Source organism: Cetorhinus maximus, chromosome 18 (genome assembly GCF_964194155.1).
Source record: "Cetorhinus maximus chromosome 18, sCetMax3.hap1.1, whole genome shotgun sequence".
NCBI classification, from domain to species: domain Eukaryota; kingdom Metazoa; phylum Chordata; class Chondrichthyes; order Lamniformes; family Cetorhinidae; genus Cetorhinus; species Cetorhinus maximus.
In genome coordinates, this window is record NC_135896.1 from 90,558,871 (window position 1) to 90,583,720 (window position 24,850).

Here is a 24,850-nt window from a genome sequence, read left to right on the forward strand (position 1 = left end):
GGTTCCTACAGCATGACACTAGGAAGTTCTGAGGAACAAAGGGACCTTGGCGTGTGTGTCCATAGATCTCTGAAGGCAGAGGGGCACGTTAGTGGGGTGGTGAAAAAGACATATGGGACACTTGCCTTTATCAATCGAGGCATAGATTACAAAAGTAGGGAGGTCATGTTGGAGTTGTATAGAACCTTGGTGAGGCCACAGCTGGAGTACTGTGTGCAGTTCTGGTCGCCACATTATAGGAAGGATGTGATTGCACTGGAGGGGGTGCAGAGGAGATTCACCAGGATGTTGCCTGGGATGAAACATTTAAGTTATGAAGAGGGGTTGGATAGACTTGGGTTGTTTTCGTTGGAGCAGAGAAGACTGAGGGGCGACCTGATCGAGGTGTAGAAGATTATGAGGGGCATGGACAGGGTGGATAGGGAGAAGCTGTTCCCCTTAGTTGAAGGGTCAGTCACGAGGGGACACAAGTTCAAGGTGAGGAGCAGGAGGTTTAGGGGGGATGTGAGGAGAAACTTTTTACCCAGAGGATGGTGACGGTCACGAATGCGCTGCCTGGGAGGGTGGTGGAGGCAGGTTGCCTCAGATCCTTTAAAAAGTACCTGGATGAGCACTTGGCACATCATAACATTCAAGGCTATGGGCCAAGTGCTGGTAAATGGGATTAGGTAGGTAGGTCAGGTGTTTCTCACGTGTCGGTGCAGACTCGATGGGCCGAAGGGCCTCTTCCGCACTGTGTGATTCTGTGATTCTAACCCCTTGAATTTGAAAGCCTGATGGATGATCTTACTGAGGTGTTTCAAATGAGAAAATAAGCTTCACTAGGATAGATACAGACAAACTATTTCCTCTTGTGAGGGAATCCAAAACAAGGGAACAAAAACTTAAAATTACAGCTTGCCCATTTAGGGGTGAAATCAGGAAGCACTCTTTGACACACAGGGTAGTAGGCGATTTGGAACTCTCTCCCCCTGTCGCTGTGGATGCTTGTGTTCATTGGAATTTTCAAGACTAGAGATGTTCTAATAGGTGAGAAGATATGAATCAAAAGATAGGAATCAAAAGTAGGTTAATGAAGTTGAGGTACAGGGCAGGCAATGAATGGCAAAACAGGCTTCAGGGGCTGAATGGTATATTCATGTATCTTTGACCCAAAGCTTGAGGTGTAATGGGGAAGAGGCAATTAGATATGCCTTAAGCTTTATAAGTTGAAGCTAAAGGGTCTTACCGAGGTACATAAAGTATTAGGAGGCATAAATAAGAGACAAACCCAAAGTATTTCTTCAGGTCCAAAGAAAAAGAGGGCCTTTAACTTTTAATTTTAAAACGAACTTAGCGAAAGTTTCTTTAGCTGAGCAGTGAAATATCTTTTGGAGCGATCCACCAGATTAAGATAGTGGATGGGGCTGGGGTCAAAAATCCACTGGATTCTGGGCTGAATGAGTTAGAATGTGAACGCTGAGCCGTAATGGGCCTAATTTTTTTCTTATGCAGTTGAGCGCCCAGATCCACTCACTCTCACTAACATGATTAAGCCAGGGTTGTTTTTTCTGAATATCTCTGTGGAGCAGCTGAGGACATTTTATACTTTGAAATACTGCAATATGAATGTTGTCATTTCTCAGAAGGATACAATCAAAATATACAAAAGCCTTGCTAGGAGTTGAAAAATATGCAAATGTTAGTGAGAAATGGCAGCTAATTTTACTAACAAATTAAAGTATCCTGTTTCACAATCTTGGATAAATATTGGCATGTCAGCAACCTTTCAGTAACAAGTAGGCCCAATGCCAGTGTGAAATAACCTTAGTTATCCCAATGCAATAGTCAATGCGTATCTCCATGACAACTGGATCAAACATACAAAGCTGCACAGTTTCAAAAGAAGAAGAATCTTATCAAATGCGAGTGCATTTAGGTTAACTCTTTTTGAGGCACTATTAATGTCTTGGTACCAAAGCATTAATGGATTCCGATTTTCTTTAAGGACAGTACAGCAGCTGCTGTCACCCAAACAGATGTTACTGCTATTGAGACCCATGCCACATCACTCAATCTCACTCAAGATTGCGCGGTTTGAGAAATAAGCACCAAGATTTCACAGAACGTCACAGCACAGAAATAGGCTATTTGGCCAATCAAGCCTGCGCCAGTCTATTGCTCCACATGAACCACCTTTTCCAATCACACTCTTCCCCTTTAATATTTGTTCCTCAGGCAACTGTTTAATTCCCTTTTAAAGCAACTTCTAGACCCTGTTTCAACAATAGTCTGTGCTGGAGAATTCCAACCTCCAGCCATCTTCCATGGGACAAGTTTCCTGGCCTCTGCTTGAACTCCTCTTGTGATTGTCTTAGATTACTGCCCCCCCGCTACTGTCTCACTGACCAATGGAAGCAACCTGTCAGTGGTTATTCCATCACAACATTTAGCCTTCCGCTTCAAGTGAAATCAGCTTTGGCTCCTCAAGTTTCTCTTCATATCTAAAACTTCCCCATTCCTAGGTAACATTCTAGTGAATGCACACAGTCCCTTCTCCATTGTTCTTATGTCCTTTCCATAATAGGATGGCCAAAACTGTACATAGAACAACAACTGCGGTTTATAGCCTTGTACCAGTTCAACTCTTTCTTATCCGTTCTGAGCCCTGATTTACAAAACCAAGGATCCCAAAACCTAACAACCAACGTGTCTCCATTGGCAAGTGACCACTGTAGAAATCAAAGAGCTGTCAGTTGCTGAGACCCTCCCCTCAGTTGGCTGAAGAGTGGCGCTAGGTGGTGAGCAGGTTGTCCTTCTGCCAGCCACGAGGGGAAATGCCCTGGGAACAGAGGGTGCCAATGGGAAATTTTCGCACTGACAACTGGTGCGATGAAGAGGTTTGGTGACAAGTTGTGCCGAATGCTGAAAAGTTCAGCTGCAAATAGTCAACATTCAGTTCCTTATAAATAGCAAAACCATCACTAGTGACAGGTGTATGCAGTTCAGCCAGGATAGACGCCCGTGACAACTATTCCAATCCTTCCACCCCACTTCACAGCACTGGAAGGAATCTTACCTCAGGACACTGAACCAGCCCAGTGCACTGTATCTAAACTAAGGTCAACACGGATTGCTCATTTCTCCCCGAGTATAAGCTATTTCTTTTTGTGCCGCAGTGTGACAGAATAGACAGAAGCCTTGTTCCGAAATGTACATCTTAAAAACAAATGATAATGCTCTGTTGATACGGAACTGAAACCTCGCAGTCCTCGTCAATGTGCCATGCTTACAACAGCAATGCATTCCTCGTAAGATAACTTACCATCCATTCTGTAGCCACATTGCCTTCCTTTCAAACGTGTTTGCAGCATGTTCAATCAAACATTCTGTCAGCAGACAATCTTTAGTCCCTCAGCCCAGCACCAATTATGGATCTTCCAGACTAATCAGTCAGGTTTTAAGGCAATAATGATTTCAACAGTTATAGAGTTATCAAGGCATCATATAGCCATGCCCTTCCTCCACCTTCACTTGGTGAAGGCAAAAAATTAGGAGCACCAATTGTTTCCTCATTAAACTTGTTAAGGAACTTCTTCAGGAGGAAAAATGAAGTCTCTACAGCATGGCTGGGAAACCAAGATACATCCGCGGCAAAGAAATCACTCCAGCAAAACATAAAGGAGTGTGCAGGATATGAGACTCATGGTGACCAAACAAGGCAAAGAGCTTCAAGTCTATGTTGATCAGCATGAGGAATATCTTTAAAGCCTTGAAGGATGTGTATGGTCCACCCTCACACGGCTACTCCCCTGCAGAGGCTGACAAAGCCTTCAGATCCCTACCCTCGAGGAAAGTTCCAGACTCAGACAGGATCCCAGCAGAAGTTTACAAATCTGGGGGTCCCCAGTTAGCCATTAACCTCACACAATTATGTCACAGAAACTGGGATCAATGAACCATTCCTCGGGAGTTCAGGAATGCCACAATTGTTTACTTGTACGAAGGAAAAAAACAAAAATCAGCGTGTGACAACCGCAGAGGAATCTCGCTGCTTGTGATAGCTGGTAAGATTCTAGCAAAAGTTCTACTCAACAGACTGGTAAGCCACATAGCAGGATGTGTACTGCTAGAAAGTCAAAGTGAGGTCAGGAAAGGCAGAGGCACTTGTGACATAATCTTCACCCGTCAGCAAATGCGAGAGAAATGCCGCGAACAGCAGATGGGACACTACTGTGCCTTTGTTGACCTGACAAAGGCCTTTGACCCAGTAAATAGAGAAGCCTGTGGAAAGTCTTAGCCAAACATGGATGTCCTGATAGAGCTGTAAATCTGATACAGCAGTTTCACAACGGAATGATGGCCAGAGTCGCTGACTGTGGTGAACACACTGACTCCTTTGCCACAAGTGGTGTGAAGCAGGGATGTGTCACAGCCCCTGTGCTCTTCAATGTATTCTCTGTTGCCTTGCTTTCTGGGGTATTTGATGGAAATGTTGATGGAATATCCATCCGATTCAGAACTGATGGCAATCTTCCCAACCTGAGATGACTGAAATCCTCAGATAAGGTATCAGAGATGATGGTACAGGAATCGCTGTCAATGACTGTGCCCTCATGTCACACGGCCTTCAAAGGATCATAGGCTGCTTTTCAAAAGCAGCTGACGACTATGGGCTAACTGTCAACTTAAGGCAGACGGAGATACTCCGCCAACCACCACCAAATTCTGACTAGACCTGATCTGCTGTAACTATCAATAACACAACCCCAGAGGCTGTAGATAACTCCAGCTATCTCAGAAGCACAATCTCCAGAAGTGTTTACATTGACAGCGAGGTGACAAAAGGAATGACCAGAGCAAGCTCAGCATTTGCCCACTTATGCAAGAGACTATTGGGGAAACGAGGTATCAAACTTACAACAAAACTTGCTGTGTACAAAGCTGTGGTCATACCTACCCTCCTTATTGGCTGTGAGACAGGGACTACCTACTCCAGACGTATTTAGCATTTGGACAGGTTTCACATGAGATGCAATCTGAACATCATGGGTATCAAACAGAAGGACAAAGTGCCCCACACGGAGGTACTTCAAAGAGTAGAAATGTCTGGAATTGAAGCACTCATCATCAGAGCCCAGCTCAGATGGAGCGGACATGTAGTACGTAGGACTGAAGATAAAGTGCCTAAGGTGGACGTGTATTCACAACTTAAACTTGGACACTGCCTGCGAGGTAGGCCGAGGTTAAGGTTCAAGGGCTTCTTGAAGACATGCTCAGGAAACGTGGCATGTCCACCACAGACTGGGAGAAAAATGCGCAAGAAAGAACCATCTGGAGAACAATCTCAAATAGCAGCATTGTTTCCTTCGAACAGCAAAGAATACAGGCAGCAAAGGACAAAAGGCAAGTTAGAAAAACTGGGCAGTCCCAACAAAAAATCAGACAATTCATCCTTCCTGTATTGGGGAAAGCCATGCAGGTCTGTAATCAGGCTCCACAGCTGGATTAGAACGCACAACAGATGACTCTACGCACGCAAGAATCGGCCATCTTCAAAGGCCAAGAGTTACCTTCAATAACCCATGAAAACGATATAGCTGTGCCCTTCCCCACCCTACTTCATGAAGGCAAATAATTTTGAGCGCCAATTGTTTCCTTCAGTTAACTTCAAATCGTTCACCAAACAACTTAATCTATGTTCCCCCTAGATTGAAGAGATGTTCCATCATCAAGATGGAACCAACTTAGCAAAAAAAAAAGACCACAAAAGCAAAAAAGAGTGACAGGAAATAAAAGAAAATAAGTGGAAGGAACAAACAGGAAGAAGATCCCATAATGAAATCTTTTACAAATAAGACGATAAGGGCCACCTTGGCTCTGTTGGTAGTATTCTCATCTCTGGGTTAGAAGGTTACAGGCTGAAGTCCCACGTTGGCAGTGTCGAAGGAGTGCTAGGTTGCCAGAAGTTCCATCCTCCAGATGATCTTCTCTGCCAAGTCAGGTGAATGTTGAAGATCACTTGGAAAAATGTGAAGAGCATGTGTCTGAGCCAGCATCACTCCCTCAACCAATGTAACCAAACTCAACAAAGATTGGCTGGTCACCCCTCACATTGCTGCTTGTGGGGCCTTATAAGTTGACAGTAGCTATTGGTTCTGCCTATATAACAACAGTCATTATACTTCAAAGTAATTTATCGTACAAAGCATTTTACTCAGTGGGTATGAAGGTGGGACTCATCACTACATGGAGTAGTTGTGGTTAACAGCATGGGCGCATTCAAGGGGAAACTAGGTAAGCACATGGGACAGAAAGGAATAGAAGGATATTTTGATAGGGTGAAGTAAACAGAGTGGGAGGAGGCTTGTGTATGGTATAAACACCAGCACAGACCAGAAGGGCCAAATGGCTTGTTTCATAGCTGTAAATTCTATGTAAAGCGCTTATAGACTTTTTGATGTGGTATGAATGTATTATTGATAGAAAAAGACACCTCCGAACTAACAGTACAAACTAAATACCACCACGAGTTGAGCTGTCCACCCCTTGAAGAGTGAGGCTATGGGTGAGCTATGGTCACGTCACTGATTGCATCCCATGTGTTGGCTCTCATTCACATTCTATTTAGAAATATTGGCAATTTATGGAAACAGAAAGAGTCAACAATATCCCCAAAACCAGTTTATTTCAACAGAAAGAGGATGACATAACTAAGTAATATCAGGAAGCAGTTAAAGAAAACATATATAGATCCACGGTAAGTACACAAGTAACATGGGGCTGTGGGTATTATACAACAACAATGTGCATTTATACAGTGCCTTTAACATGCTGAAAAATCCCCAGGCACTTCACAGGAGTGTTTTAAAACAAAATTTGATTACTATTGGGGTGTGAGTGCTTCTTCACTGACCCAGGCCTATACTCATTCATCATTACATTACCTGAGCAAATGAGCCATCTTCGTTACATTCTGGAATAAAAACCGGTTCCTGGGGCTTTTTGGCCTGTTCCTGTGCTTGCTGTGCCCTTTCTGTCCGACACTTGGTTGGGCCTGCTTCTGTAAAAGAAATGAACCAGCAGATTTTTTTTTCCAACGTTGTATTTATAGAAGATGATTATCAGCATTATACAAAACCAAAACATATTCTACTGCATTAGTATTCATTACATGTTGGTTTTTTTTCCGAACATCTTTCCCCAATCACTTTTACCAAGGAGGATTCTTTCATTTCAGTCCTAATATGCAGGTCAGGCATGTAACCAGCAAATAGGCTATGGTGTCAGTCACTGGGAGGTGCAGATCAATGGTGTGACCTGTCCCCTCATTCCTTTGCTGTCCCTCCCTCAGTGTATCATCTTCACTCGGTACCAGACCCAAGAAGTTAGCAGATTTATTTTCTAAATACGCATCTAAATGCAAAAAAAAAAATAGAAAGGGAATAAAAACATCAATTTGCCTATTAAAGGAGCCTTCTAAACAAGTACACGGGCTATTAACAACATATTGCTTGGTATAGAGAGAACAGACTGTTGGCAGAATGAGATTCTGAACAGCTTTAATTTGGTTTAAACTATTTATTTAATTTTCGGTCCAGGATCTCGAACATGTTGGAATTTGACTACAGTTTATATTAGCGGTCTGCTCAACCATTCAATGTGCTGAGCAGAAATGTATGCCTTGCTATACAGGACCATGCACGTTCCCCCAGCCCTGTTAATTGAGGCATTGGAGGCAACAAGTTAGATTTATTGGAGTGCCAGTTATATATCAAAGACAGATTTATGTTAAAATGAAATGATGTAATTTCATCATCTTTATCCAGTTTAATTCATACAGAGGACAAATGTGTGATTACATCAAAACACAACATGCAGCAATTTATAGATGGTACCCTTCCCACTTATGAATCAAGTTCTCAGGGGTTTGGTTGGTATACAGTCAGCTAGAACACTGCACTTTAAAGTCTGGCACTGGAGTTAGAATGCAGTCCAAGCTACAAGAACCTCCTTCTTGATAGCCCATACTGTGCAAAGGGAAATAACTTCAAGCAATCTCAATCCAGTTGCTCATGTCCAAATCACCATACACCCGAATATAGCAGTAAAGGGCACTACTTGGAAATGCCACCAAGATGAATATTGTGGGAAATAGAGGTGTCATCCTGGTTCTATGAGAAATATTCCTCTGAGACAGATAGTTGACGAAAATAGAGGAACATCAACTGTGTTTTACTTGGCCTGAGAGTGATCACTTCAGACAATTATGAAATAATCTCGACTTCCTGCCCAGTTGACTTTCCTGCGCAATTTATCCATTGTGGAGGGAGTGGGAATATGGGGAGGACGCTTTTGTACCTTCACCCTAAATTCTGCTCACCCAATACCCTCTCATTTGATACTTTACATGGGGGGTAGGAAGGAGTGCACAGTGTGTGCAATTGTGTACACGTTGGTTTGAGCAGTAGCAGCAGTGGCGAAAATAATCAATCGTGAGGATTCTGAGTACCACACATTCTTTTGCTGGCTGTGCCATCTTCGTTTTTTAAGTTGATGCACATATTACTGCCAAGTAGAGCCATGCCCATACAGTGAGCACCCATGTATGTGAGGCCTAGGAAGGCTGGAAGGAGGGGGACAGGCGTCAATAGATTTGGCTGGTATCCTAATAATCCCCAAATTACTAATTACACCCTTAATTCAATGTGTGAGAAGAATCATCAATTCCCATGTGGATGTAAATGAGGGTGATATGAAGGGTGAGTGAACCACAAGCAGCAGTGTTGCTTTGTTGCCATGGGAAATGGCATTTTACTGCATTAACTAGAAACTAGGGTAATAAAAACAGAAAATGTTGGATAAACTCAGCAGGTCTGTGCAGAGAGAAGCAGAGTTGCTGCTTCGAGTCCTTCAGAGCTCTGAAGAAGAATCTTACGGACTCGAAACGTTAACTCTGTTTCTCTCTCCACAGATCCTGCCAGACCTGCTGAGTTTCTCCAGCATTTTCTGTTTTTATTTCAGATTCCCAGCATCCGCAGTATTTTGCTTTTATTCAAGAAACTTGGGAACTGGAGAGGCTCAGTGGGTAGCTCGCCTACCTCTCAGCTGCAGAGCCCAGCCTGCAAGTCCCACTCCAAGACTTGTTGGCTACAGAAGCACCCGGCAACTGGCGCAAGTAAGTCAGCATGTATCGGTGCCGATCCTCACTGTGGGCATCACACTTCATGGATGTCAAAGCCCACTGGGGGTTTATGGCGGAGATTCACTAGGACAATAGCAGGGATGAGGGGCTTCAGTTATGTGTTGAGACTGGAGAAGCAGAGAAGGTTAGGGGAAGAGGGCAAAACTGCCTCCAACAGGGCCACTAACCAGAGGGCACAGATTTAAGATAGGGCGCAGAGACACATTGGCTTTCGTCTGTGCTGTAAGATTATTTAATTCTACATATATCCTGCTGATCCAATAGCGCCCAAGGTCAAAAATGGCTTTCATCATCCACTCTAGGTTCATGGCACAGTGAAGCTGCTGCTGGGACCTCTGCAAATGAGATTACAGCCTCTTATGGTTATGATTCATTATATAACAAATAGCTTTTGGCTAATTGATTATCTGTGACACTAAGAGGTGAGAAGGGGAGATCAGTTACCTTTACATCTGCCTCGGTGTGTAATCTCCAGTGTTGAATCCCTACACTTAGCCCTTAGGTAATCACATCTTGATTCGTATGTCCGACCATCCGACACGCAGAGGGGCTTCACCTGAGAGCTGGAACAATGTACGTTGCACTCCAGGTCTTGATCACGATCTCCTATTAGAAACTGAGAATAAAAGAATCCTATATTAAAGACACTAAGACAGAGTGTGCAACAAAGTAATCTCACTCTCTGACAGGCTAATAATCTCCAAAGGACAACAGTAGTTATGAAGGCTAAGCGTGTCTTAAAATAATATCTAGGAATGTCTTTTCACACATGGCATAACAATTGCCAGAAAAAAGATGCCTGAAGGAGTTCTTGTCAATCAGCACTGTCCTGTAATCCAAAACTCTCTGAGTACTTTTACTGGGAAGCGCAGCAAGTGTGCACTGTTTACTTTGAAGCAAAGCACAGTGCTGGCCACCATTGGTGAGACTTGCAATGTCGACATGTCACATCTCTTAATAACACAGATGACAATTATTTGACAGGTAGATCAAAACAAAATCAGCTTAACAAAGACAAGAATGTTGGCGCAGCTGCCATCCGCTGCACAAAGAGCACTCTGAATTTTAGTCCGTGCACCTACACTTAAGACTTTGAGGCCCAGCAGTTGTAGATTCTTACTTCCATTTTTAGCAGCAAAATCTTGGGACTCCCTCCCTGTGCTTTAGAAATAAGTCGAGGGGCAAAATCATAGAGGAGCTAGCTCTTCTCCTTAGGAAGTCCCTCGCGACCGAGGACGACTCGCTCCCACTCCAGTTCGATGGGCTCTGAGGTGGCTGATAAGTCCAATGCGCACTCTGCAGACTCTGCCCCATGTGGGGCGGGCGGTGCTTGAAGGGTTGGGTGGATGGGTTGTTTGGAGGCTTGCGCGCTCCCTTCAACACCCTCGATTTCGCCTCTGCACGTTCCTGACCAAGTCTCTCGATGTGTTCACTGCCTCCCCGGATGAGCCTTCTCCATTTTGGTCGGTCACAAGCCAGGATCTTCCATGAGTTGGCGAGAAAGTTTGATCACTTCAGCAAAGATTTCAGGACATTCCTAAAACGTTTCCGCTGTCCTGGCCGGAGTCTCCTGTCACGGCCGAGTTCCGAGGAGAGCAGTTCCTTCTGGAGTCTGGTGTCAGGCATAAGAATGACATCTCCCAGCCTGCTGGTTTACAGCTAGCTACCTTAGAATGGAACTATAAAACTTACTTAGGAATATGCTGCACTCATTATATAATTTTTCTTTTACCACAAAGTCAATAGACAAGAATATTGAGGGTTCTACCCTCTCCTCTAATCAACTCTTCAGCAAATGGTTGCTAGATTTGTTTCATAGTGGATAGAGCCAGATTTAATGAATTGCAGCAACTCTGCTCTCTGCCACCCCAATTGATTTCGGCCAGGGTGACAATGGTGGGAGCAGTACAGTTAGTCTCTGCACCAAGAGAAGAACATCGGCCAGGGTCCCTGTTCCTTCTCACTAACAGTAATCCCCTGCTGGGAAGCACACATCAAGTGAAGGTGGAATCAGATTCAGTTGTGATACCCCTCACAGTCCAAAACCCACCACCATTCACAAAGAGTGGTCACCCTGAGCAGAAAACCAAGGGGGGGACAAAAAGCTTTTCCCCATTTTTGTCCCTCTATGGATGCAGCCACAGGATTAACAGGGCAAGGAGACCAGTTTCAACCACATCTGCCCATGCTGAATGAATGAGCCCCTCTTCCTGCTCCAATTCTGCAGTCCTTCTGTGGGAACATGTTTAACCCTCCATCAGCCATAACCTTGCCATGCGGTCCATGGAATCCTATCACATTGTCACTGCGGCACATTAATGCACCAAGACGTCGGTTGCCTTTGTGTCATGTTAGTCGATCCCCACACAGAAAAAAAAAAGTCCTTCAGAATTTATCATTTTATTACCTTCTTTCCATTTACTGAATTTTTATTCCAAGAAGCTGTCCTGTTTTAAAGGGACAGATACAGAATTTCTGGAAATATGGTTTCCAAACCATTTTTCATTTGTTTACAAACACACAACATGTTGACATAAATCGGCAAGAGACGCATTTCTTGTGTGTTTTGTCACTCCAGCAAAATGATGCACAGGAAACCTCGGGAGTCACATAATCTACACAAAGTACTTAAACGTCCTGGCCAGTATTTATCCCTCGATCAGTATAATGAAAACAGATTATCTGGTTATTATTATATTGCTGTTTGTGGGAGTTTGCTATGCACATACTGGCGGCCACGTTTCCTACATTACAAAGGTGCTTACACTTCAAAAGGTACTTATTTGGCTGCAAAATGCTTTGAGACGTCTGGTGGTCATGAAAAGCGCTATACAAATGCAAGCTCTTCTTTTTTGTTAGAACAGAATCTGGGTGTCTTAGTGCATGAATCAAAAAGGCTAGTGTGCTGGTGCAGCAAATAATTAGAAAAGCTGATAGAATGTTATCGTTTATTGTGAGGGGAATTGAATACAGAAGTAGGGAGGTTATGCTTCAGTTATACAGAGCACTAGTGACACCCCATCTGGAGTATTGTGTACAGTATTGGGTGTAAATGCGTTGGAAGCAGTTCAAAGAAGGTTTACCAGACTAATACCTGGAATGGGCGGGTTGTCTTATGAGGAAAGGGTGGACAAGTTAGGCTTGAATCTGCTGGAGTTTAGAAGAGTAAGAGGCGACTTGATTGAAACATATAAGATCCTGAGGGGTCTTGACAGGGTGGATGTGGAGAGGATGTTTCTAAGGGGTCGGCCATTTAAAACAGTGATGAGGCAAACTATTTTTCTCTCAAAGGGTCATGAGTCTTTGGAACTCTTTTCCTGAAAAGGTGGTGGAAGCAGAGTCTTTGAATATTTTTAAGGCAGAGGTGGGTAGATTCTTGGTAAGCAAGGGGGTGATAGGCTATCAGGGGTAGGTGGGATGTAGATTTGAGATTACTATCAGATCAGCCATGATCTTATTAAATGGCAGAGCAGGCTCGAGGGGCCAAATGGCCTACTCCTGCTCTTTGTCCGTATGTATTATGTAGCATTCAGCAGAACATTTGGTCAAAACAAATATGTAGTACCATAAATCTTTCGAATGCAGTATGAATTCCTTCCCCTCAAAACAAAAATGCCTAAGTTGGAAGCGCACATTGTGCACAGTCTATATAGCACTTTAACATGTCACTTTAATTTAAATCAGATGGTAAAATTACACTTTGACCCTCAAAGGTTTAAGTACAGTATTGCGGAATAGCTGATGTTACCATGTACAGAACATAAAGTGCACTTTCTGGTATCATATTCTGCTCTACAATGTTACCACGTACTATCCCCTATTTCAAAGGCTCGAGTTGCATACAGGACATTATCACCTACCATATCATCTCTTCACTACGTGTGAGCTGCTATCAAAACTAACCGACCGAATTAGCTCCCAAAAATAAGCATCAGTTTATTTTTTATTCTTTCACAAAACATGGGCTTCGCTGGCTAAGCCAGCCTTTATAAGACCATAAGACCATTAGATATAGGAGCAGAAGTAGGCCATTCGGCCCATCAAGTCTGCTCTGCCAATCAACAAGATCATGGCTGATCTGATAATCCTCAACTCCACTTTCCTGCCTTTTCCCCATAACCCTTGATTCCCTTACTGATTGAAAACCTGTCTACCTCAGCCTTGAATATACTTAACGACCCAGCCTCTACAGCCCTCTGCAGTAAAGAATTCCACAGATTCACCACCCTCTGAGAGAAGAAATTCCTCCTCATCTCTGTCTTAAATGGACTCTCTGGTCCTAGATTCTCCCGCAAGGGGAAACAACCTCTCAGCATCTACCCTGTCATGTATCATGTATTATAAGAATCATGTATGTTTCAATAAGGTCGTCTCTCATTCTCCTAAACTTCAATAAGTACAGGCCCAACCTACTCAACCTCTCCTCATAAGAAAATCCCTCCATACCCAGGATCAGCCTAGTGAACCTTCTCTGGACTGCCTCCTATGCCAGTAGATCTTCCCTGAGATAAGGGAACCAAAACTGTTCACAGTATTCTAGGTGTGGTCTAACTAGTGCCTTGTATAGTTTTAGCAAGATTTCCCTATTTTTGAAATAAAGGCCAACATTCCATTTGCCTTCCCGATTACCTGCTGAACTTGTATGTTAGCTTTTTGAGATTCATGCACAAGGACTCCCAAATCCCTCTGTGGTGTAGCTTTCTGCAGTCTTTCTCCATTTAAGTAATATTTAGTTCCTCTATTCTTCCTGCCAAAATGCATAATCTCACATTTCTCACATTATATTCCAACTGCCAAGTTTTTACCTACTCACTTAACCCGTCTATATCACTCTGCAGAGTCTATGTCATCCTCACCACTTGCCTTCCCACCTATTTTTGTGTCATCTGCAAAATTGGCGATGGTACATTCACTTTCCCTCATCTAAGTCATTAATATATATTGTAAATAATTGTGGACCTAGCACTGATCCTTGTGGCATTCCACTAGTTACAGGTTGCCATCCTGAAAATGCCACACTTATCCCAACTCTCTGTCTTCTATTAGTTAGCTAGCCCTCTATTCATGCTAATATACTACCCCCAACACCATGGGCTCTTATCGTATTAAGTAGCCTTTTGGGCGGTACCTTATTGAACGCCTTTTGGAAATCCAAATATATTACATCCACTCATTTCCCTTTATCTATCCTGCTTGTTACCTCCACAAAGAATTCTAATAAATTTGTCAGGCATGATTTCCCTTTCATGAATCCATGCTGACTCTGCTTGATTATTTTATGCATTTCTAAATGCTCTGCTATTACATCTTTTATAATAGACTCTAACATTTTCCCAATGATGGATGATAAGCTAACTGGCCTGTTGTTACCTGTTTTTTGTCCCCCTCCCTTTTTGAATAAGGGTGTTACATTGGCTGTTTTGCAATCCTCTGGGACTTTTCCAGAATCTATGGATTCTTGGAAGATTACTACCAGCGCATCCACGACTTATAGAGCTACTTTCTTTAATATCCTTGGATGCAACCCATCAGGTCCAGGGGACTTATCGGCCTTTAGCCCCATTAGTTTCTCTAGTACTTTTTCTCTAGTGATAGTATTTGTATTTATTACCCACCGCCCCCCCCCCCCACCCCATCCCCCCTGCTTCTGCCCCTTGATTATTTAGTATTTTTGGAATGCCAATAGTGTCTTCTGCCATGCAGACTGATGTAAAGTATTTATTCAACTCCTCTGCCATTTCCTGGTTCCCCATTATTATTTCACCAGCCTCATTCTCTAAGGGGTCTATGTTCACTTCGGACTCTCTTTTCCTTTTTATATATTTAAAGAAGCTCTTACTGTCCATTTTTATATTACTTGCTGGTTTACCCTCAAAGTTTATTTTCTCCCTCTTTATTATTTTTTTGGTCATCTTTTGTTGATTTTTAAAACTTTCCCAATCCTCTGGCTTACCACTAATCTTTGCTACATTGTATGTTTTTTCTTTCAATTTGATACTATCCTTAACTTACTTGGTTAACCGTGGTTGGTTTATCTGCTTCCCAGAATTCTTCTTCCTCACTGGAATATATCTTTGTTGTGAGTCATGAACTATTTTCTTAAACATCTGCCATTGTTCATCAACCATCTTTTCTGCTAAGCTCCTTTCCCAGTCCACTCCTGCCCTCATTCCTTTGTAATTACCCTTATTTAAGTTTAGCACAGTTGTTTCCGACCTAGGTTTCTCAAACTGAATGCTAAATTTTACCATGTTATGGTCACTGTTTCCTAGGGGATCTTTTGTTCTGAGATCATTTATTAAACCTGCCCCATTACACATTAACAGATCCAAAATAGCCTGATCCCTGGTTGGGTCCACAACATATTGTTCTAGGAAACTGTCCCAAGTACATTCTATGAATTCTTGCTTGTGGCTACCTCTGCCAATCTGATTTTCCCAATCTACATGAAGATTAAATTCACCCATGATGAATGTACTGCCTTTTTTACATGTCCTCATTATCTCCTGATTTATTCTCTGTCCTACAGTATAGCTACTGTTAGGGGGCCTATAGACTACTCCCACCAGTGTCCTCTTCCCCTTGTTATTTCTTACCTCCACCCATATGGATTCTACATCTTCTTATCCAAGATTATTTCTTGCTATCGTACTTATTCCATCTCCTACTAACAAAGCTACCCCATCACCCTTTCCTTCCTGCCTGCCCTTTCAAAAAGTCATATACCCCTGAAAATTTAGTTCCCAGCTTTGATCTCCTTGTAACCACAGCTCCGTGATGGCTATAAGATCATACCCGTTAACTCTATTTGTGCCATTAATTCATTTATTTTGTTCCAAATACTACGTGCATTTAAGTAAAGAGCCATTAATTTTGGCTTTTTACCATTTCCCCGCTTGACCCTATTTGCTGCTTTTTTTATGTTTGTACACTCTGTCCCTTCCTGTCACACTCTGGGTATCATTACCTAAATAGATTCCCTGCAATGCTGCCATATCCTTTTGCTTTGTTAGCCTATGTATCCCCTCTCCAGAACTCTTCCCCCACCCCCCCACTCCTATTAAGTTTAAAGCCCTCTCTACAGCCCTATTTATTTGATTCACCAGGACACAGGTCCCAGCACAGTTCAAGAGAAGCCAGTCCCACCCCAGTACTGGTGCCAGTGCCCCATGAACTGAAACCCATTCCTCCCACACCAATCTTTGAGCCACGCATTTAACTCCTTGACTTTATTTACCCTATGCCTGTTTTCCCATGGCTCGGGTTGTAATACCTTGGAGATTCTTTCTTTTAATTTAGCTCCTAACTGTTCAGATTCTTTCAGCAGAACCTCCTTTCTAGTCCTATCATCATGATTGGTACCAATGTGGATGGGGACAATTGGATCCCTCCCCTCCCACTCCAAGTTCCTCTCCAGCCCTGAGGATATGTCCTTAACCCTGGCACCAGGCAGCAACAGAGCCTTCGGGATTCACGCTCATGGCTGCAGAGAACAGTACCTATCCCCCTAATTATATGTCCCCTACCACTACTACATTCCTATTTCCTCCCCGCACTTGAATGGCTCCCTGTACCACGGTACCGCTCATCTTCCCTGCAGTCCCCGCTATCGTCCACACAGCTTGCAAGAATCTCGTAACTGTTGGACAGTTGCAGGGGCCAAAGCTCCTCAAACACTACCCCCTGGGTCCCCATACCTGCTTCACTTGCAGTCACACCCTCCTGTCCCTGATCACAGACCAAATTTGAATTACCTAATCTGAGGGGTGTGACCACCTCCTGGAGCAAAGTACCCAGGTAACTTTCCCCCTCCCTGATGTGGCGCAATGTCTGCAGCTCAGACTCCAGCTCCTCAACTTGGATCTGAAGTTCCTCAAGCTGCAAATACTTACTACAGATGTGTTTGCTCTGGATCACATTGGTGTCCAGCAGCTCCCACATGCTGCAGCAGCAACACATCACCCGTCCTGCAATCGCTAACATATTTTATTTATTTACTTAATTAATTACTCTAGTATCCCTACTCTTTACACTTAAAGAATCCCCCGCTCTTTACGCTTAATTGTAATTTTTTTACACACCACCATCAATCTTATCCTTAACAAGCTACTTCGAAGAAAAAGAGAAAAAAAGGAAAAAAAGACTCGAGACCTAAACATAAAGGCCTTACTTTTACTTCAAGGACTAGAAATACTCACCAACCCTACTCACCAATCAGCTGCTCTCTGCACTCTTTAATGGTCTCTCGCCTCACTCTCTGCGGTCTTTAATGTCACTCACTCTTCTCACTCTCTCTCACTGTTAATGGCCCCACTGCTCCTCTCACTCTCTCACTGTTAATGGCCCCGCTGTCCCTCTTGCTCTCTCACTGTTAATGGCCCTGCTGTCCCTCTCGCTCTCTCTCACTGTTAATGGCCCCACTGCTCCTCTCGCTCTCTCACTATTAATGGCCCTGCTGCTCCTCTCGCTCTCTCACTGTTAATGGCCCTGCTGTCCCTCTCACTCTCTCACTGTTAAACGCCCTGTTGTTCCTCTCACTCTCTCTCTGTTAATGGCCCCGCTGCTCCTCTCACTCTCTCACTGTTAATGGCCCCACTGTCCCTCTCACTCTCTGACTGTTAATAGCCCCACTGCTCCTCTCACTCTCTCACTGTTAACGGCCCCACTGCTCCTCTCACTCTCTCACTGTTAATGGCCCCACTGCTCCTCACTCTCTCACTGTTAATGGCCTCACTGCTCCTCTCGCTCTCTCACTGTTAATGGCCCCACTGCTCCTCTCGCTCTCTCACTGTTAATGGCCCCACTGCTCCTCTCACTCTCTCACTGTTAATGGCCCCACTGTCCCTCTCACTCTCTCACTGTTAATAGCCCCACTGCTCCTCTCACTCTCTCACTGTTAATGGCCCCACTGCTCCTCACTCTCTCACTGTTAATGGCCTCACTGCTCCTCTCGCTCTCTCACTGTTAATGGCTCCACTGCTCCTCTCCCACCCCTAATACTGCCCAAAGGCTAAGGGGAGGTCTGTCCCATCGATATGGAGAAGCCTAAACCAATGCTTTTGATTTTTGCTCACAAATACACTAAAGGGACTTTGTAACTGTCCATTAAAAAGGATATTAAAAGGAGTATTGCCATCAGTGGATCTTTGGGAAAGATAGCAGCAATAAAAGTGCTTTAAGAGTAACTTCTTTCCCCCGCCTGACAATAGTTTTTATTCTTTCGTGGGATGTGGGCAACACAGGCAAGGATAGCATTTGTTGCCCAACCCTAATTGCCCTTGAACTGAGTGGCTTGCTAGGCTATTTCTGAGTCAACCACATTGCCGTGGTCTGGAGTCACGTGTAGGCCAGACCAGGCATGGACGGCAGATTCCCTCCCCTAAAGGACATTAGTGAACCGGATGGGTCTTTACAATATTCGGTGATAACTGTCATGGTCATCATTACTGAGACTAGCTTTTTTATAATCTAAACTTGTTAACTGAATTTAGGTGCCATAAAACCGATGCTAAAACTCCCCTAAGCCTGTCCACCATCTACAGGGCTCAAGTCAGGAGTGTGATAGAATATTCTCCACTTGCCTGGATGAGTGCAGCTCCAACACACAAGAAGCTTGATACCATCCAGGACAAAGGAGCCCACTTGATTGGCACCACATACACAAACATTCACTCCCTCCACCACCAACGCACAGTAGCAGCAGTGTTTACCATCTACAAAATACACTGCAGGAATTCACCAAGGGTCCTGAGGCAGCACCTTCCAAACCCAGGACCGCTACCATCTGGAAGGACAAGGGCAGCAGATACATGGGAACACCACCGCTTACAAGTTCCGCACCAAACCACTCACCATCCTGATTTAGAAACATATCGCCGTTCCTTCACTGTCGCTGGGTCAAAGTCCTGAAACTCCCTCCCTAACAGCACTGTGGGTGTACCTACACCCCAGGGACTGCAGCGGTTCAAGAAGAGAGCTCACCACAACCATCTCAAGGGCAATTAGGGATGGGCAATAGATGCTGGCCTAGCCAGCGAAGCCCACATCCCATAAAAGGAACATAAAAAAAATTTGAACCTCTGCTTCCAAAGCATTAGCCTGGGTCTCTGGATTGCTCGTCTAGTGACATTACCACTATGCCACCATCTCCACCAAACATTCTTTTTGTATCAATGGTGTGGGGTGGGGCTGGGGCTGTCTCAAAGATGCTGGGGGTAATTTTAATCCAATGGATTGGTTGGAAAGTAGTTTTACACCCCACCCAATATTATTCTCCACTGCTGGCAGTCAGTAAGGGTGTAAGACTAGTGTTGCACCCTACTCCATCAGTTTACCAACAGGCAGGTTACATTAAAATTATCCCCACAGAGTCTGACTTTGTGCAGTAGCTCAGCTTAAATCACTAGATAAGGATTACTGACCCACGATTCTTTCACTATCTTCTCACCTGAAAGTGCGGACATTAATTCAGCAGTGCAGTTCCTGCGGCTTATTTCATCTACAATGTCATCAGCTTTCAATTCAAATGAAAACCTTTCGAAAAGCAAAAATGTTAAAGATCATCTCCCTCTCTCTTAATTCTTTTAATGAGGAGAGTCCTGCCTCGAATCTGACATACAATCAGCTGCCAAGTCAATCATTTTTGCCAAAGCTCCCTCTGACCTGTGTTAAAACTCCAGCAACCCTACCACCTCCCAAACCCCCGCTCTCGTCTTTCGTGCAGAACTGGAAAAGCTGGAGTCATGGACAAGACTTTCTTCTGCAGTGTTGTGGGTCTGCCATGGTCAAGGTCAGTTGCAGTAGCGTGCGGGTTGTGTGTGTGCTCTCTCTAGCTCCCTGCCTTTCACAATGCCAGGGCTCAGTGACAGCACACAAGTACCCCTCCCTATGTCCCGAGACTGACCCCAAATAGCTTCCCATTGGATGGCGCTGGGAACGGAATGTCTCAGCCAGATCGGTTACTTCATGTCAAGGCAGGGAAAGGCGGGCCAGTCCAACTGGACTATACAGAGCCGTTTCAGCACAATGCATCAACAGTTCAAGAAAGGATATTCCACTGAATGCAAGAACTGTGGCGCAGAACCTGTTTCACAAAACGGCCCGAGTGCTTTGACCAACCAGAGATTTTGCACTGTTACACTACTATTAGTTCAGGAAGCACAGAGAGCAACTTGAGTCATTTTCCCAGTATATTGTATATCCGCTAATCCCTTCAAACAAACAAAAATGATTCAGCTGAATATATAGTCTAGCAGAAGTAAATAAGCTTGATGCGAAGTAAATATTAAGTGTGCGAGCCCTACAGAAACACTAGTTGTCGAATACCACAACCACAAAAACCCTTTGCCTGCGTCCAGCAACAAACCATGTCACTGTTCCCTTCAGGCAATATAGCATCCTTATTCCATGTGGAGCTGCACTTTGTCCAGGCCGTGAGTTGTGACTGCAAAGATTAGAAACAGACAAATTCTGACCCATGAATATGTAACCTACGGGATGAAAGATAATAGGGACAGGATGAGTCTTGACTCATCCCCGATTCTAATACATATTGACTTCAATGGACTGCCAACTCACTATCATCTGTCTTACAACCTAGCACAGTCAAAATTATCCTTCAGAGTTGGACAGCAATGATTCACTCTCCAGCAATTCCAATGATATAAACCAGTAACAAGTTAACAGATTTACTGGCTTAAGCAAGTTGTTCTTTTATCATTCGTACAGGATATTCAGCAGATAGAAAGAAAAAAACTTGCATTTATATAACGTCCTTCATATCCTAAGGCTGCCACAAGCTGATTCACAGCCAATGGAATGCCTTTGTAGTGTAGTCATTGTTGTAACAGAGGGAAAAGCAGGAGCCAATTTGCACACAGAAAGATCCCACAAACAAGAGTGCCTCATCCAAAAGGTCGGCATATCTAATTGTGCAGCACTCCCTCAGTACTGCTCTGAAGTGTCAGCCTAGATTATGTGTTCAAGTGTCTGCAGTGATGCTTGGACCCACAACTCAGAGGTTAGAGTGTGACCAATGAGCATTTTCTCCTACAGCACAGTGTAATAAAACCTAGTATTAATGCAACTGGTCACATCGTGTTGGTCCAATCTCACTTCAGGTTACGTGATACAATCATCCCATTTACCATCAAGCCACAACATAAAAATGGCTCAATACGGGTAGAATAATCCCGCTTGTGTAGCTCTAAACACGTGGATAAAAATAGCAATGTGGGATGGAGTGTACTTCCAGCTATGGTTTTAAGATTAACATCACCTAAATCACATCATGTGCCACCACCCTGTCACAAACTTATGTGTTAACATTCTAGCACTCTTCGCGATGGACTCACACTCCATAAACTCCAACTTAATCAAAACCCCACTCCCCATACCCTGTACTAAGACCCACTCATCCATTACTCTTGGCTTCCAATCTTCCATTGCATTCATTTCAAAATCTTAGTCCCACTGTAAGTCCCTCCATGATCTTGTCCCTATCTCTTCATATCCTCCAGCCTGACATCTCCTCCCAAATACTCTTGACTCCAGCTTTCTGTGCATCCACTTACACAACTCGCCAGTGGTAACAGATCCTTCAACCGCCTGGTCCTAGTGCTTGAGATTTCTTCCTTAAACTTCCGTGCCTCGACTCCTCTCTATCTTTAAAAACTTCCTCAAATGCCATCTCTTTGACTGAGTTTGGCTCAATCCTCTTAATCACTTTTCCTGGCTGCGCATTTCTTCTCATTGTGGCCATATGCAAATCACCTTAGCATCTTTTTTTTTTAAACATTGAAGGTGCTATGTAAATGCAAGTTGGCCTTGTTATTATCAGTCCTTAAACTGGGCATGACCCTTAATGTATATAGTGGGAGCAGTGCAGAGATCATGGTGAAAAGGTCACATGTCCAACACTGACAGAAGAAGCACAGCAGTTCCGTGTAACTGGTACTTTATAACTACCAAATTGCTATAGTAAGAACATACAAAATAGGAGCAGTAGACCATTTGGCCCCTCATTCAAATAGTTCACAGCTGATATCCTACCTCAACTCCACTTCCCTGCCCACTCTCCATGTCCCTTGATTGCCTGAAAGATCCAAAATCTATTGATCTCAATCTTGAATATATTCAACAATGGACCATCCGCAGCCCTCTGGGATTGGCAAGTCCAAAGGTTCACAGCCCTGTGAGTAAGAAGTTTCTCCTCATCCCAGTCGTAAATAATTAACCCTTTATCCTGAAACTGTGCCTTGTTCTAAATTGTCCAGCGAGGGGAAATAACCTCTCAGTGTCTACCCTGTCAAGCCCCTTCAGAATCTTGTATGTTTCCATGAGATCACCCCTCATTCTTCTAAACTGCAGAGAGTACAGGCCTTTTTTATTCAGTCACACATCACAGGACAACCCCAACCCCCACCCCCTCTACCCCAGGAATCAATCGAGTGAACCTTTGCTGTACTGCCTCCAATGCAATTATATCCTTCCTTAAATATGCAGACCAAATTGTTCACATTATTCCAGATGTGGTCTCACTAAAGCCCTGTACAATTGTAGCAAGACTTCTTTATTGTTGTACTCCAAGCCCCTTGCAATAAAGGCCATTGTGCTACTTGTCTGCCTGATTGCTTGCTGCACCTACATGCTAACTTTGCGCTCCTTGCCCAGGTACACCCAAATCTCTCTGAACATCAACATTTAGAAGTTTTTTTGTCTTTTAAAAAAGTATCTAGCTTTTTTCTATTCTTCCTACGACAATAACATCACACTTCCCCACGTTACATTTCAACTATTAAGTGAACTGACAGGAAGTGATTTATACAGAGTTTGTTAGGCACAAAGCATCATACCAGCAGCCTAGTTTAACTTCTGGGCGATTCCCACAATTCCACTTCCCCTCCACCATGGCAACCAAGCGGAGGGCAGGCAAGATTTTAGTGCAAGGTGAAGCACATGCATATGTGGTAAACGTGTGAATAAAAATCTCCCGCCTATGGCTTGATGAATAATGGCCCTGAATTTCATGGTATGTGTGAGGTGCAGGTGGTGGGTGCAAAGAAATATACATCAAGCTGAGAAAATAAGGAAAAGGGCAAAACTTACTTATAAAACTTCACAATACAGAGCAGCTCAACTGAGGACCTGGTGAATTGATGTTCCGCAAAATTAGCAATGAACACAATTGTATGAAATTCCTCTGCCAGGCTAGCCAAAGCATCAGCCCCGTTTAAAATAAACAGGTCAGCACATTAGTTCAAAGAGCAGGCAAATTAATTTCGAAGGAATGTAAGAAGACATTTGCTATGAATACAGCACTGCATCATTTTGACCTCGGCAATTGAACCAAATAGGAGAGGAGATACATTTATCAAGCTGATACATTTATCAAGTGGTACTTTAGTGACCCGCAAGCTGGGATTTTAAAAGCAGAATTAAGTGTGCATGGTTCCGAGGGTTTTGACACAATGACCTTTCCTCCGTCGTGAGTCTACAGGGAGCAAAGTATGGATTGAACTTTCCTCCCCGCCACATTTTACAGGTTGTGATTATTAAAATGGAACCAAGGAAATGCAAAGCAAATTGGAGTGGGAAGATATATATAAATATATATATAAGAAACTAGGAATGACATTTTAGGCTGAGATTCCAGCAACAGGACTATTATTAAAGGACACATCCATATTCTTTCCAAAGCCTCCCCAGCAGCCTGACACTCAGTGCATTTGAATGATATTCCTATGTTTGCTATTTTAACAAGTGTGCTCCTCTGCACGTAGCACCAACAATAATTTTCGAGCTACAGAATTCAATGAAGAAGTAAGGCTTTGTACTACCATGAGAAAAATTGATGCACAACAGGTGCATTTTTCAAGGCCTTGTGTGAAAGAATTTGAATGGAAATACTGTCATTGGCCCTGTGAATCTGAGGCACTGGGGTTGTAAATGGAGTGCTATCTGGTTAGAATTTGGAACAGAGCCCAGTTATGCCACTTCCCGATTCCTTTTTCTGCCCATTGCAAATTCTTTGGGGTCTCGAGACAGGTTCATAATATCCCCACCCATAAATGGGCAAGTGCTCTGCAATGAGTAATACAACATAGTATTGCTGAAAAAAGAGAGAAAATAAGTGACAGCCAATCATTGATTCATTCCTTAGGGCAATGCCTTGACCAATCAGAGTAAAGCTGCCGGGTTTAAATTTCAAACAAGGCTTAGCAGTTAACTGTCAGTCACCATCAGCTGGTGCATTCCCCATGGCAACGCCTCTACCAATGAGAGTCTACTTGCCAACCAATCAGCACTCTCTTCTCATACAGTGTAAATTGTTGTTCCCTTTACATTTTGTGTTCTTCCGAAGTGTCCTGTTGAGTGCAAGATGAAAAGCTTTGACAAAAAAATCTTTCTTTCAGCAATACTCAAGTCCTGTACTACCAAACGACTATTATACAACATGCTTCTCTCAATTTGCTTCCTCAGCAACACTGGGCACCAGGGAAATCTGGTCATCTCTTGTGCCTAGTGCTGCTGTTACAGGTCTCAAGGTGCTGATTTAGGCTTTGACCTGTTTCCTGAAGGGAAAGTGCCATCTTTGAATTCTTCATCATCTTTGGCTAGCAACGCCAGTCTGCTGGCATAATGGGTAGGCCCTATTGCTAAATCATT

The 24,850-nt window shown here is 43.6% G+C and overlaps 1 protein-coding gene across 5 annotated transcripts in view; it reads right to left on the minus strand.

Annotated features, from left to right (window-relative positions):
• smoc1 (SPARC related modular calcium binding 1) overlaps positions 1-24,850 on the minus strand; it is a 270,261-nt gene that overhangs the window by 238,059 nt on the left and 7,352 nt on the right. For all 5 annotated transcript variants that reach the window (XM_078563172.1, XM_078563171.1, XM_078563170.1 and 2 more), the window contains exons 2-3: positions 9,629-9,800; positions 6,927-7,042 (exon numbers count right to left, since the gene is read on the minus strand). In XM_078563172.1, coding sequence (XP_078419298.1) covers positions 6,927-7,042; positions 9,629-9,800 — 288 coding nt within the window. The remainder of the gene's footprint in view (positions 1-6,926; positions 7,043-9,628; positions 9,801-24,850) is intronic.